The sequence below is a fragment of the Stenella coeruleoalba genome (assembly GCF_951394435.1).
Source record: "Stenella coeruleoalba genome assembly, chromosome: 3".
Lineage (NCBI taxonomy): Eukaryota > Metazoa > Chordata > Mammalia > Artiodactyla > Delphinidae > Stenella > Stenella coeruleoalba.
In genome coordinates, this window is record NC_137148.1 from 171840174 (window position 1) to 171855485 (window position 15312).

At 62.5% G+C, this 15312-nt stretch overlaps 1 protein-coding gene across 5 annotated transcripts in view; it reads left to right on the top strand.

Moving 5' to 3' along the window:
- Nucleotides 1-581: 581 nt before the first annotated feature.
- NFIC (nuclear factor I C) overlaps nt 582-15312 on the top strand; it is a 68038-nt gene continuing 53307 nt past the window's right edge. For 4 of the 5 annotated variants that reach the window (XM_079915932.1, XM_079915931.1, XM_079915930.1 and 1 more), the window contains exon 1: nt 7327-7423. In XM_079915932.1, coding sequence (XP_079772058.1) covers nt 7394-7423 — 30 coding nt within the window. In that variant the 5' untranslated portion in view covers nt 7327-7393. Of the gene's footprint in view, nt 1069-7326; nt 7424-15312 lie in introns of those variants that run through there. The other variant, XM_079915929.1, reaches the window with a different exon arrangement.

Here is a 15312-nt window from a genome sequence, read left to right on the forward strand (position 1 = left end):
GACCCGGGGAGGGGGCGCCCGCTCCCCCCCACACCTACCGAGCCGCCGCGCGCGCTCCCCGCCCCCCGCCCCGCCTGGAGCCCCTGCGGGACCCCCAGGGAACCCCTGCCCCCAAGGTCTGTCACCCTCGGTGTCCTAGTCTCTGTCTGTGTCCCCATCTGTCCCGTCTCCCCGCTGTGCGTGTTTGTGTCTGTGTATCCGGGACACCTGCACTCGGGGCAAGGGTGGCTGCTGCGATGGCCTGGGGGAGGGGTCCTGGGGGGGTCGGCGTGTGGCTCAGCCCGCGGTCTGAAATATCTTTCTACGATTGTCAATCTGTGTGCTTGTCTGAGTGACACCCTGCTGGCTGTGAGTCTGTGTTTGTGACAGCGTGGAGGCTGTGGGTGTCTGGGTGACACCCCAAAGGCTGTGAGCATGTGGGTCCCCGTGTGTCTGTCTGGGTGACACCGCAGGTTGTGAGTGTGAGTCTGTTCGTGGCATCCTGCAGGAGGTGTGCGTCCAAGAACCGCATCGGCTGTGAGCGTGGGCCCCGGTGTATCTAGGTGACACCCGCAGACTGTGTGTGCCTGTAACACGCCGCAGGCGCGTCGGTGTGTGTTCTGTGTCGGAGTCGAGGAGGCCCGGGCCGCGAGTGTCCCCAGCTGTCTGCGTGTGTGTGTGTGTGTGTGTGTGTGTGTGTGTGTGAGCGCGCGCGCGCCGTGAAGGTGGATCCGCTCCCTCCGCAGCGAGCCCGACCCGGGCCCCACGACCCGCCGCCGCGGCCGTTCGCCTGGCCTCCCCTCGCGCGGGCCCGGCCGGGGATGGAGCCGCAGCCAGAGCCGCCAGAGCCGGGGCCGGGGCGCGGAGCGGCCTGAGGCGCGGGCGGCGCGCGGGACCGGGGGGAGGGCGGGCCGAGGGGAGGGTCCTGGGCCGGGGGGGCGGGCACGGCGCGCCCCCTCCCTCGCGCGCTCGCTCCCTCCCCCGCGCGCCCTCCCTCGCCGCCTCCTCCCGCCGCCTCCGGCCCCCCCTCGCCGGGGACCGAGCGCGCTCGCTCCGGCGCCGGCCTCGCCTCCTCGCAGCAGCGCCATGGTACGTCGCCGCCCCCACTTTCGTTTTCGCCCGGGGAGTTTTTGGGGTGGTGCGTGGGCTCCGGGCGAAAGTTGAGAGGTCTGGGGGGGCAGGGGGCGGGGGCCGCCCGGGGGAGGGGCTCGATGCGGGGACCCCACACACACCCGCCGCCCCGGGACCCCCGCCCGCCAACCCAACACCCCCGCGGCTGGGGGCGGAGCTGGCGCGCGGGGCGCAGCGGGGGACCCCAAGTGGGGGGCCCCTCGCGGGCACCAAGGAGTTGGAGGGGAGGGCGGGGCTCCCGGGAGAGGGTCCCCCACAGGCCAGGCCTCCGCCCCCTCCCTGGCCCGGCGGGAGAAGGTAGGCGGGAGGGCGCGGCTCCGGGCGCAAGACCCCCAAGCGCGCAGCCGGCTGGGAAGCCGGGCCCAGTGAGGGGGCGCCCGAGGGGGCCGTGCGGGGCGGGGGTCGCGGCGGCCCCCGCGGGCTGCCCCGGCCCGGGCGAGCGCGGCGCGCCAGCTAGCGGAAAATGGCCGCTGCGGAGAGGGGCGGAGAGCGCGCAGCGGCCGCCGCCGGGCGCCTTGAACTTGGAGCCGGGAGGGCGGCCGCTCTCGGTGCCGCGCAGGGGCAGCCACCCGGCCGGCCCTAGCGCCGCCTGAGCCCCGCCCCTCGGCCGACCCCAGCCCCTCCGCGGTCCCAGCCGGGAGGGGTCACCGGGTCTACGCCGGGCGCGCCCCAGGCCCGCGAGCGCCGGTAGCTGCACTTGAGGGTTCCGGTGTCCGGTCCGCCGGTGTCAGTGGCATCTTCACTCGAGGGGTGCGTTTGGAGGCCCCTGTGCTCTCAAACGAGTCAGCACGGGAATCCGGGGGTGCATTCGCGGGTCTGTGCAGCTAGGTGGTCCCATGCCTGTCCGTGGGTCCGTGGGTCCCCGGGCGTGGGGTCCTCTCTTTTATATATCTGTGTGTCTGCACATCCACGTGGCTGTGTGTGTGTGTGTTGTGTTGCGTGTTGTTAGAGCATTGTGCGGCTATGGGACAGTGTGTGTGTGTGTGTGTGTGTTAGGGTAACTGGGCGACTGTGCCACGGGTCCCCGTGGGGCGGTGTTGTGAAGCCGTGTGGCTGAGTTGGATGTCCCGGGGGACGTGATGTCCCTGGATGACCATGGGGGTGTCCACGTATGAGTGTGTGGAGGTTAGGGGATTGCCAGTGAGTGGGGAACTGTGTCGCGTGGCTGCGTCTCAGGGGACAGTTGGGTGTCGCTGTGTGCGTTTGACGCGCTGAGTGACTATTCCTGGGGATGGGTCTACACTCTCCCCCCCCCCCCGCCCATTTCCTTTTCTCCTGTAACCCGGGCTGCCGGATGGGGAACGGGTGCTTCCTCCACCTCGCCAAAGCTCTGTCCTCTCCTCTCACTCCCTACCCCGTCCGCTCCAATTACCCCTGCCTCGGGGTCCCCTATCTGCACGGCCCCAGGTGGTCCCAGCTTGAGGTTCGGGCGCGAGGTGGCGCCGGGACGCGATCACTCGGCGCCGATGTCTCCCGCCAGGGGCCGCGCGTGCGCGTGGCCCAGAGGGGGGCGGGGCGGCGGGGTGTCCCCCCTCCCCCCCAGAGGAGGTCTCGAGGGATGGATGGTTACCGAAGCGCGTGGGTTAAGTCTGGACCAGGGGGGTGGCCAAGGAGACCCCCTCGCCCGGATGGGCAGGGAGACGCGCCCCCAGCCCTACCTCCCAGCGCTTGCCCGGGACCGGGCCAAACCCCTGGCGGGCACACAGGGTTGTTTTCTCCCCTCCAGGGGAATCCCCGTCGCGCCCCCATCCCCACCCCAGGGCGCTTTATATAATTTTCTAAATATAAAAGCCCCAAGGCCAGATGAGAGTCTCTGCTTTCAACTTTCAACCTGCATTCCCTTTTGGGGGGCTGTTTGGGAAGAGGAGAAAAGGGGTCCCACGTTGACACAGGGGTGCATCCATACGCAACACTCAGGGATCCCCGCTCAGGTAAGATCACCCATCCTCACGCCCCGCCGTTCCCCGTGCTCACCCTGCCCTACACCCACCGCCAGTGCTCAGACGCAGCGCTCCCCCACCCCACACCCGGGCACTGCCCTCCACCACACTGGCCTCCATCCCCACCTGTCACCTGGTGCACAGTCAGCAGCACACGCTCCTGACACGCTCTTACAGCTATCTGTTCACAGCCACACGTGTACAGAATTCTGCCCCCACACAGGTGCACACACAGAGGCACGCAGACACTCGTAAACAGGCACCTGCGTTTGTGGGAGGGGGAGGAGCCAAGCCCATCGCGCCCTCCCCCCACCTCCACGTCCGAGCCAGGTCCCTGCAGGATCTGGAGAGCAAAGACCCCAGCTGGGCGCATTTGGGGGAGGACAGCCATGAGGGGGGAGCAGGAATGCGGGTGCTGTGTGTCACCGGGTGTGTGTGTGTGTGTGCCAGTGTATAAATAGTGGGAGGGGTTCTGTCCATGGGTTCGTGTGCTTGTAAGTGTATACTTGTGTTCTGGCGTGTGTGTTATTGTGGCTGGTTGCACATGTGTTGTGTTTGGGCTGTGCATGACCTCGTGTGGGTCTGTGTGTCTCTGTGTGAGTCTGCATGAGTCTGTGTGTGTCCCCTCGGGTCTGGGTGTCTGTATCTGCTGGAGTCTGTGTGACGTGTGAGAATCTGTGTGTCTCCGTGTGGTGTGTTTCTGTGTGTCTTTGTGTCTCTTCGTGGCGTGGTGTGTGTGTGTGTCTCTGTGTTGTGCCTGTACCAGCCCATACGTCATACCCCGTTACTTCTCAAGGCAGAGGACCCTTCTGGAGGCTCAATTTCTCATCTGTAAAATGGGAACACACAGGATGCCCCACAAGGTTGCGGGAGGGGTGGCAATGTCAGCCGTGCTTTCACAGGTCCTGGCCCCCTGGCTGTGTCCTCTATTCGCTGGGTACGGCGCCGCTGTGGAGTTCCCTGGTGGTCTCAGGCTTTGATCATCCCTCCCTGAGCTGCTCTCACTTTTGAAAGTGCTGCTGTGAATTCCACTCACATGTTTTAAGTTTGCTTTTTAATAACATGAGCGACTCATGAACATCTAAAGAGGATGCAAAAGTACCCAGAGTAAAAATCCAACCTTCCTCATCACCCCTCCCCGCTGGGACCCCCTACTCCAGAAAAGCCCTATTTCATCCAGCTTTGTCTGAGCAACTCCACATGTCACAGATACACATTCTTATAAAGGACACACGTATATTCTTATAAAGGATATATGTATATTCTTGTTTAAAAAATCCCAAATGAGATCTTGAGTCCACTTGCTGAGTCTACAGCAATGGTTCTTAACTGGGGTGGTTCTGTCCCAGGGGATACTGAGTAATGTCCGGGGACACCTGTGGTTGTCACACTGGGGGGCTCCTGGCACCCAGGGGGTGGGGGCCAGGGATGCTGCTCCACCCCACAGTGCCCAAGACGGCCCCACCAGGGATGGTCCATGATGCCGAGGGGGGAGGAGTCCTGCGCTGCAGCATGCATTCCCCTGCGCGTTTCTTGGAGGCGTCTCCACGGGGCGGGGGGGGGGGGGGTCCCTTGTTCTTCTGTGGAGCTCCGTAGTATTCCAGCCTGTGCCCCCGGGTGGCACTGCTGAACTGGTCCCCACAGATGGACACGGTGGCTGGCTCCAAATTGTTGGCATTAGTGTTACAGGGTGACAGTCAACCCTCACGCGTCCGTATCTGGGACAGTCCCAGATACAGTCCGTATCTGAGCCTAAGAGTGAGTGATGGGGAGAGTGCATTTTTAAACTGAAATGAGCTAGACTGTGCGCCAAAGTGTCAGGACCTAAATCATGCGGCCCCTTTCTGGGATGTGATACACACAGGTCCAACCCAGCAATTGCTTTGTTTAGAAAACACTAGGTGCGGTCCAAACACCGGCTGGCTTACCCACAACAGCCCAGAGGGGTAGAAACCATTATCGTCCCATTTCACAGAGCAGGAAGCTGAGGCACAGGGCGTTTTAGCTCCTGGAGGGAGAAGACATAGACCCAGGCTGCAACCCTGCACTGCAACTGGCCTGCTTTGGACCTACTGTGTACACTGTAGGGACCGCTCCTGCTGAACTGGATTTTATATATATATATATATGTAACGCTTCACTGATGTTTGTGAACTGGCACCTGCCACCACTAATATAGTAACTCAGTCTTCCCACACGTTATCTTAAGGATTCCCATCTGCCCAGACTTCCAAAATGCGAGATGCGTCTATTGTTGCCATTTTACAGATGTGGAAACTGAGGTTCAGAGAGAGAGAGAGAGAGAGAGAGAGAAAGAGAGAGAGAGTCTGTGGTCTCCAAACTGTGCCTTCCAGAGTAACCTAAACTGCCTTGGGAAGGCTGCCCGTGGGGCAGGCGTGGGGGCAGTCTGGGGGTCACTGCCACCTGGGAGAATGCTCCGAAGCCAACGTGTACTTGGAAATGTCTGTGAATTGGGGATTCTGCCCTCCAGGTGTTCATGGCGTCTTTTTAAATAATAAAATATTGCTTTATGTTACGTCGGCATTTGGATTCCTAGACACCTGCCTCTCCCTTTCTTTCTGGGGTTTAAATGCCCCCCCATGGCTGCACAGTGGGTTTTTTTTAAAAAAAACCATTTGTGAAGTGCTTTTGAATGACCGTCACCCACGTGCAGGGGGAGCCGGCGGGACGGAGGGCATATGTGTCCTGTATGAATCCTGCTCACTTCTGGTCCAGCTCCAGGGCCCCAGGTCAGTAGCATCCGTTCCTGGGGCGTCGGTTTCCTCCCCTGTAACACGGGAGAATAACAGAGTTGCTGGCGTCTTCCATGCCCCTGGGCATGGGGCAGCTGCCCGAAGTTGGCGAGAGGTTATCATTTGTACTCGGGACACACGGGGCAAAATGGCCAAGCTTTCTAAGAATGTCTCTGTGCATATTTGACGGAAGGTCAAGGCGCTGCTAAGTGCCAGTATTCTTATGCTGATCAACCGCATGGGGTGGGCACTGTTCGTCCACTTCACAGGGGAGGACACCAATGGGGGAGCATGCTGGTCTGCTAGGTGGCCCGAGGCCTCTGAGCGAGCCTGGGAGGATTCTTGGAGTGAACTGGGGGAGGGGGGAGGCTAGTTGTCAGCGGCAGCTCTGTGCCCATCTATTCCAGAGGGAGAACAACCAAGCTTGCAGAGTGTGGGCCCTGGGGCCAGGTAGCCGGGCTCCAAGCCACTCCGCATGCCTCAGTTTCTGGATCCATGAAATGGGCACACTGTGGGGGTAGGCAGTAGGAATTACCAGACACTCGGGAAGAGGCTGAGAGGTGTTATCTGGCCAGCCTGAGGTACTGCCTGGACACCTTACTCCTGGGGTACGGGGGCGACATATGGGGGAGGCCGAAGACCCCCCCAACTCCCAGTTCCCCTTTGATGCTGGCTGAGGAGGTGACAGCAGATTTCTGGAGGCTCCCCTGTTGGTTGAGGCCCTTCTGGCCACGGAAGGGCAGTTGTAGCCAAGCTCCTCTCCCTGGGAACTGCAGCCCCTGTCTGGCTCTCGGGAGGAGCAGGGGGAGAGGATGCCGTGGGACCCCTTCTCCCGCCAAGCACCCCGGGTTGTACATCTTTAAGGGGAAAGAGGCGCGCTCGCGCCGGGCCTCTGCACACGTCACTCCTTCGTTCTTTCCCAACCCCCCCACCCCCACCCCGCTCCTTTCTCCAACTTCCCGGCTCGCTCGGGGCGGGTTGGGGGGGGGGTCTTCAGAGTCCACCTATGGACCCCAAATGTCCTGCAGCCACCCACCCCCTGCCCACTCGACTCGGGCTGGCGGTCCAGGGGGACCCGCTGTGGTCGGGGTGTGCGTGGGCCCGTGGGTCCCCGTCCGGTGGCCCGGCCCAGGGCGGCTGGAAATTCGTAATAATAAGCAACGATGGGGGTTCAGGAGGCATGGAGAGGGGGAGCGACTTTCGTTCCTCGCTCGCGCTCTTTTTTCCCTCGTTTCTTTGAAAGTTGGATGTTGAGAAGTGGGAGGTTCGGGGTGGGAGGGGAGAGAAATTGGGGGAGGGAGAGAGGAGGTTGCCAGAGGGAGGAGAGACAGAGACACAGAGAGAGACAGAGACAGAGGAGGAGGTGGGGGGGGGGGACAGGAAAGGAGAGAGAGACAGAGAGAGGGAGAGAGAGAGGGAGTCGGGCGCAGGAGGGAGGGAGAGCGCGGGAGGGAGGAGGGAGGGAGAGCGCGGGAGGAGGCGGCGAGGAGCGCGCCGGCCGCGGCCGCGGGGGGGGGGGGTTTGGAAAAATGACTCAGTAAGTTCAGCGCGCCCGCTCCGGCCGGCCCTGCGCCTCCCGCCGCGCCCGGGATGTATTCGTCCCCGCTCTGCCTGACCCAGGTACGCCCCCCGCCCGGCCCCCGGCCCGCGCCCCACTGTGCCCCGGCCCCGCGTCCCCCGCAGCCCGGCCCCGGAGTTTGGAAGCCCGAGGAGGCGGGACGAAAAAGGCGCGCGTCCCTCCCGCCGCCGCGACCGGGATGCCCCCGCCGCCGGCCGGGGTCCGGTGGGGGGTTGGTTTGGGCCGGGGACACCTCCCCCCCACCCGGGACCCTCACCGGGGACTCCCGCCCCGCCCCCCGCGACCTCTCCCCCTGGCTCGCCCTACAGCCTCGCCCTCCCCGGACGCAGGACGCGCTCCCCCACCCCAGCCGGGAAGGTCGGGGGGCGCCCGGGAGAAGGCCAAAGGTGGGGCTCTGCGCGAGCCCCAGGCCTCGACCCAGGCCTGCCCCTAGGAGGAATCGAGGGAGTCCTGGTTGGACCCTGGATGCCCGGGGACTCTTGAGACGAGGACCCCTCTGATGCGTTCCCCGGACCCCCCCCCCCAAGCTTGCGTGCCGCCACCCAGGCCCTGGACAGCCTTTCCCCCCATTATTGGCCCACGTGTGCGCGGAGGGGGAGGGGGCCCGCAAAGTTGGAGGCGCCAGCAGTGGGGGGAGGGGGGCCCCGACGTCCCGGCTCGGTCTTCCTCTCCCCCCCTCCCCCTGTCCCTCAACCCCATCCCCATATTTTCGCCGCATCGATTGTGAGTTATTGAGCCGCCGCCGCCGGGAGGAGCCAGGAGGCCTGGCGTTCCGGGGTCTGGTCCGGGCACTGCGGCGCTGCGGACGCCCTCGCCAGCCCGGCACCTGCCCCTGCCCCCGCCCGCTGCCTCTCACCCCTGGCCGAGCTCCCAGGCTGCCCGGGGCTCGGCCCTTGTGCAATGACCCAGGGGATGTGTGGGAAGGGGGCGACTGCCCCTGTCCCGGGTCGCCCCTGGGGGACCCCTTCCCTCCCCCAGCTCCATGGCAGGGAGGGGGGGCACCCTCCCAGGTCTACTGGTTCCACCCTCCAGCTCTACCCCCACCCTGGGTCTTTGTGTGTCCTTAGGGCATTGGGGTCCCGGCCTCAGTTTCCCCTGAAGTGACACGGAGCTAAGGCAGGTTTCGGAGAGGGGCAGCGTGGCCTCCAGGCTGTGAAGTGTGGGGCACAGGGAGGTGGGAGTCAAGCCGGCGGCCGAGTGTCCTGAGGACCGCGGTACAGAGAACACGTGGACGCCAGTCTGCAATGGGGGTCCCCCATTCATGATCCGAGGGTGCCCCTCACTCAGGGCAGGTTCCCTCTCACCCGCCCCCTCCAGCTCCTCCAGTTTCTGGCTCCCCATGGGGAATGTCAGGGGTGGTGCTCAGGGGGTCTCAGGGCCTGGCCTACCCATCAACCCCGGGGTGACCTTGGGCACGTCCCTGTCCCTCTCCAGACCTTCCTTCCCCTCCAGAGCAACTTCGGGGGTCCCCCGACGCAGTCATCACTGGCCCCCCTCTGCCTCTTGTCGCCCGAAGCTCCCCAAGGGCCACGAGGGTCCTAGTCAGGGTTGCCCGGTGACCTTGGGCCTCCCAGTCTCTGGGCTCAGGGGGTGGCCTGGGTGGCCCCGGGGTGCCCCCGCCTCCTCCACCCTTTCCTCGCGCTCGCTCCCAGAGCCGCCCGAGGGGGCTGAGCCCAGGGAGGCTATTCCAGGCGAGGAGGTTGGACGGCAGCCTATTGTCACTGGGCCCTGGAATTCCCCCATCAGGACTCCTCGGGAGACAGGCTCCCGTCCACGTTGCCCAGAGTGGGTGGCAGTGAGAACCAGAGCTGGTGTTGCGCTCCCCGGCTTTCCCTGGGGCGCAGGGCAAGGGTCAGCCAGGCGGGCTCTTGGTGGAAACGTGACAATAAAAAACACCTGAGGTTGCTGTGTGCAAGGGACAGGGCGGCCAGGAGACAGAGGCAGGCAGAGAGAGGACCAGGGAGCTCCCAGGCCAGGACGGGGATGGGGTGGCCCAAGCGCAGGGGGCTCCCCCCCCTGCTTTTTCTCCCATGGGTGCCCCCACCCTGGAGGGGAACCCAGGTCCCCCTCCCAGGACTCCCTCGGTGTAATCCTCACAGCTGCTTGCAGGCCCAGCCTGGTCTGTGGTCTCCAGCTGGGGAACCCGGAAGGACCCAGACTACCCACGCAGGACCCCCACTCCTGGCTGCCTCATCGCGCCCTACCCATTCCTCTCTGTCTGCGTCTCTCCCTCTCCTTGTCTCGCTCCCTCTCCATCTCTGGCTCTCCCTGTCTCTCCATCTCTGGGCCTCCATCTCCCCCCTTGACTAATTTTACAACCTGAGCCCATCCTAAAATAGCTCCCTTTTAGCCGATCCGACCCGGATCCTGAGCCGAGACCGGCTCGGGGCGTGTGAAGGGGGGGGGGGCGGGGGGGCTGCTCCCGTGCCAGCCCGCCCTGTGCCCCCGGGGTCCTGCCCACTGAGGGGGTGGCAGCCGCGGCCCGGGTGGCCCTGGAGGATTCTGGGAGCCCCGTCCCTGTTTCAGTGGTGACTCAAGTGCTTTTCACTTTTACTCTGAAGAGGAACTGTGTGGGGCAGCCGTTACTTCCATAAATCCTGCCGCCGGGAAGGCCGGCCTCCCCGCGCTTGCCCCGCTCTGGGCCTCCCTCCCGCCCGCCTCCACCGCCACGTTAGTTATTCCGGGTTTGGGGCCAAATCCCTCTTGGCTGCAGTGCCCAGGATTCCCCGGGGCCGCAGGCTGGGCCTGGGCTGCAGCCACGGCAGTGCGGCTGCCAGGGCCCCCTTCCTCATTCATTCATTCTTTCCTTCATTCCTTCACCTCCTTGCCTTGCTGGGCAGCACTCTTTTTACCCCATTTCTCCAGTGGGGAGACTGAGGCTGCAAGAGGGTCCCCGACTTTGTCTTGATTGAATATAATAGATCTTCATTAAGCACCTCCTATGGGCCAGGTGTCTGTTGCGGGTTTGGGGGGGAAGGCACGAGGGGCCAGCCTGGTGTGGGTTCTGGGAGGCTCTGCTGTGATTGAGGGTCCCCCAGCACCTCAGGGCTGGGACAGGGGCCAAGACCAGAGAGGGCTAGGGCCTGCCCGGGGTGGCACAGCATGGCTGGTGGGGCTGGGGATTCGGGGCCACTGCCCACCTGGCTGTTTGGCCAGGCTGGGCAGGTGGGTGCTCCCTGTGGCCCCCCCCACCCGTGGTCTGATGGCCTCTGATTGGCTCCTGTACGCACAAGCTCGCCCCACAGCTCTCTCCCTCTTTCTGTCTCTCTCCGTGTCTGTGTCTCTCCCCCATCTTTTCTCTGCGGTGGAGGTGCCTCTGCGCGTCAGGGTCGGCGCCTTGTAAATCACGACGCTGGGATTCTGGCCGAGTCAGCGTTCTCTCCCTCCCTCTCTCCCTCCCTCCCTCCCTCCCTCTCTCCCTCTCTCCCTCTCTCCCTCTCTCCCTCTCTCTCTCTCTCTCCCTCCCTCCCTCTCTCTCTCTCTCCCTCCCTCTCTCCCTCTCTCTCTCTCTCTCTCTCCCCCTCCCTCTCTCCCTCTCTCCCTCTCTCCCTCCCTCTCTCCCTCTCTCCCTCCCTCTCTCCCTCTCTCCCTCCCTCTCTCCCTCTCTCCCTCCCTCTCTCCCTCTCTCCCTCTCTCCCTCTCTCCCTCTCTCCCTCCCTCCCTCTCTCCCTCTCTCTCTCCCCCTCTCTCTCTCTCTCCCTCTCCCTCCCTCCCTCCCTCCCTCCCTCCAATATCTCTCTTCTTTCTCTCTCTCTCTCCAATGTCTCTTTCTTTGCCTGAACCTCCTACCTCCCTCACACCAAATGGATGGGACACGCCGAATGTCCTGGGACTTCCTGCCCCGCGAAAGCACGTGTTCACGGTGACCCGCGCGCGCGTGCACTGCCCCCTCACCTGGGTGTGTGTAGACCCTCGGCGCGTAGTGCCTGCAGTCCACGCTCCCACACGCGTGAGCGTGCAGATGTGCACACGTACGTGCCCTGACGGGTCACCGGGCAGAGACCCAGGGCGGCCTTGCATCTGCATGCAGATCTCGCCCAGGTGGCTGTGTGTCTCTGGGCAGGTGATCTAGCCCTTCTTCAGATGTTTCCCCCTTAGCACAGGGCCTGGTATACAGTAGGTGCCAAATAAGCTTGGCCGTGATTGTGGTTTCCTCTAAAGTAATAACTGTATTAAACATCCCATAGGCATTTTCCAACTTGCCCTCCTTTCCTTCTGTCGCTATCTGCTCAGCTTGGGCCGGGTGACAGGGACAGTGGTCACTCCCCCAAACCTTGAGCCCTGACCCCCCCCCAGCCAGGGTTTCTCTCTTGGTCTTTCCTCGCCGCCCGCCCAGCCCTGTCCAGGGTCTCCCTGAGTTTGGCCAGACCCACGTGGGTACCAGCATCCTTTGTCCGTCGGGGTGTGTGCATAGGGAAGAGGCAAAGGGTGAGATTGCTCCGTTGCTGATCTTCATGCTGAGGACGCAGCAGTGGATGAAACAGATCAAAGCCGTGCCCTCGGGGGGCTACAGTGTCAGGGGAGGGGCTGTCAGGACCACGCTGCCGCTTTGGCACGTGACCCAGGGCTGAGCGGGGAAGCGGGCCACACGGGATTCAGAGAGAGCAGGTGGGGTGCAGAACGGGCGTTGCTGGGAAGTCCCGAGGATGGGGCCAGACCCTGTACCCAGGGAGCTGGCAAGTGGGGCCAGGGAGTCAGGAGGCACCCAGGTCCAAGTCCCAGCACGGCTCCTTCCTTGTCTGCGTGACTTTGGGCCGGTGGCTTCAGTGCTCAGTGCCTCAGTCTCTCCCTCTGGGCAGTGGGCACAACAGTTGTTCCCATTTCGTAGAGTTGACAGTTCAGTACGCGCTCCACCTTGCTCCCTGTCTGTCTCCCCCACACTGTGGCCTTCTGGCTCAGCCCCCAGCATCCACCCAGGACACCATGGCACGGAGAGGGAAGTCAGGAGACCCAGGGCTCAGACTCGCTTGTCACTTTGGTGGGGACTTTCTACTCCCTGGACTTAGTTTACCCGAAGTCTTCCCGGGGTCCTTACCTTCCTGCCCTCACTACCTCCACTTTCCCTATTGTTCACTCTGCTCCAGCCTCACCGGCCTCCTCGCTGTTCTCCCCAAACATCAGGCATGGTCCTGCCTCAGGACCTTTGCATGTATTGTGTTCTCCACCTACAAAGCTCCTACCGTGGAGTGTCATCTTTTAGGTCTTTGTTCAAGTGTCCTCTCCTATGAGAGACCCTCGCTGACCGCCCCCGGTTGAAAAAAAACAACCCCCTACCCCCTCCTCAAACTCCTTTAAATTTCTCCAGAGCATTTTGTTCAACCTGGCATCTTATTCCATGTTTATTAGCTTGTTTAATATCCATCCCTGCCCACGTCAGGATCTGGGTGAGGGCTGAGCAGAGGACACTGCTGGGTCCCCAGCATCATGCATGGAGCTGACAAAAAGTACATACTCGGTAAATGTTTGTTGAACAACCAAATGAATCTCTCCTTCATTGGATAAGAGCTGTTCATAAGCTATGATGCTCTGAGCTTGAGGGGAGGAACCACTCTAGGTTAGGAACACTTACTCTGGCACCAGATGGGCCTGCGTTCGAATATGAGCTCTGCTATTTGACATTTAACCTGGAGGAGGGGACATTGGAACCAGGGCTTTGAAGGGTGCATAGGGGTTTGGGATAAAAGCTTAGGGATGGATAAGAGATTCTCAGTAATGTTTGTTGAATCACTGAGTGAATGAAGGCGAGAGAATCCTTCGTGGAAAACTTTTGGTTTGGGAATTGGAGTTTCACGTCCTGGTTTGCTGCCCTGGACTGTCAGGATGGGAGGGCTACAGGGAGGCCCAGAGTGGGGCACAATCCAGTGCACAGTTGACCAGTCCATAATGCCCAGCAGGGGCTTGGACCTCCCAGCTGCTGCTGTCCTCTTTGGCCAGGAAGTCCCAGCAGGGAGAGCAGGAAAGGCTGCCTGAAGGAAAGAACAGTGAAGACAGGGTTTTGAGGGATGTGTAGGAGTTCAGGAGGATTCTTGGCATCTAACTTGCCTTGGCCAAGTGGGGTTTCTGGGAAAGGCCTGGTCTTGCTGCCTCCCCTCCCCTTGCAGCTCTGATTACCAGGGCAATGGATAAGCCCCCGGGGCACTAACCCCCAAAAGGGTGCAATGTCCTTTTCTGCCCTTTGTACAGAATGAGAAACAGGCCCAAGGTGGAACAGTGATTTGTTCCTGGATCATACAGAAGGTGAAAATGGAGGCTGTTGTCACCCAAGCTCGTTCCCTCAACAAGTCTGCCTGGCAGTGAGTGCCTCAACCCTGGGCCTCAGGGTTGGGGGAGAGCGACTGAGCTGGACTCAGAGACCCCAAGTTGTGTGGTCCAGGCTGGGTCTGGGAGAACCCTGAGGAGAGCAGGAAAGGCTGCCTGAAGGAAGGAACACTGGAGAGAGGGCCTTGAGGGATGTCTAGGAGTTCGGGAGGATTCTTGGCATCTAGCTTGCCTTGGCTGTCTCCCTTGCCCTGTCAGCCAGTGAGGGCATATTGGGAAGTGCTTGGGGAAGAGGCATTGGTTGTCACAGGTCTTATGGGACAAAGAGAGTGACAGGCCTGCCTCTCACCTGGGTTGACCTCCCCAAGAGGATGTGGGAGGCTAGGGCAGCAGGTCCATGACCCAGTTACAGGCTGTTTGTCTTCCTCCAGGACCAGCTGGGGTCACCAGTGACGTGGGCTCCCGCCCCTGCCCGCCTCCCTGGCATCTTTCCCCAGAGAGGGCCCGGGGAGGAGGGGGTAGGGATAAGGCAGGGGCACGGGGGCTTGGAGAGGGGAGGAGCCAGAAGAGGAGAGGAGCTCAGAAAAGGGGGAGGGGGCTCAGAGACAAAGGGGTTCAAGGGGATGAAGAGTCTGGGCCCAAAACAATCGTAACAACAACATCGATAATAATAACAGCGTAATGCAGGCTTTTGAGAGCCGGGCAGATAATGGGGTTCATATGCTAGGAAGAGGTGGCATCCCATTCAAGAAGGCCTGCTGGCTGACACTCCAGCTGCCCCTTCCCAGCTACCTCTTATTACCGACCCAATAAGCTCCAGGCCTCGGGTGGCAGCCACAGCCATTGCCCAGGCCTCCTGCCACCCTGGCGTCCCCTCCACAGGGGACAGTGTCCTGTGCCTCCATCGATTTCCCACCCCAGCTTCTCTGGCCAGACGACCTGGGCTCTGGTCCCGGCTCTGCTGACCGGCTGTGTGACCCTGGGCGAATCGCTCCCCACCCCTGGGGCTGGCATGTCAAGTGACATGGTGACACAGAAAAAGCACCTCTGAGGTTGGATAGGGCCTGACAGGGGACTGGCCCCCTCTATCCTCCCTCTGCCTCAGCAGGTCAGCTGGGGTGGGGACGGGATGGGGGAGCGGCGGAAAAGGGCCCCGAGGTCTGGTCCCCACCACAGCTGTTACTGTGACTCACACGTTGGGGGCCGTTGGCATGGGGGAGCTGGGCTGGCACAAACGGAGCCCCGTTCTGCCCCACCCCGCGAGGGCAGGAGGCTATTTTCAGAGTCTCAGTAATAGAGGAGATCTGAGGTCATCCCCCAGCCCCAGCACCCCGTGGCCAGAGGTGGCCCAGGGGAAATGGAGCTCAGGGCAGGGAGGGGCGCTGGGTGGGCGGTACCGTGTGCATCCAGGCCTGGAGGTGGGAGCAAGCCTGGCCACATCCATTTAGAAAAACCAATTCGTGGCCCAGAGCAGCGGTTTCCCTGTCTCCCCGAGAGACCCCGGCCTCACGGAGAGCAGGCTGCTCTGAGAAAGGGGCCGATGGGGTCCTGGCTTCTTGTCCTTACGCTGACTCTGAGACCCTCCAGGACCTTGGCCAGGTCTCTGCCCCTCTCTGAGCTTAGTTTCTCCATCACACAAGGCATAGTGGAGCCTCGGGCCTTTTCCTGCCCC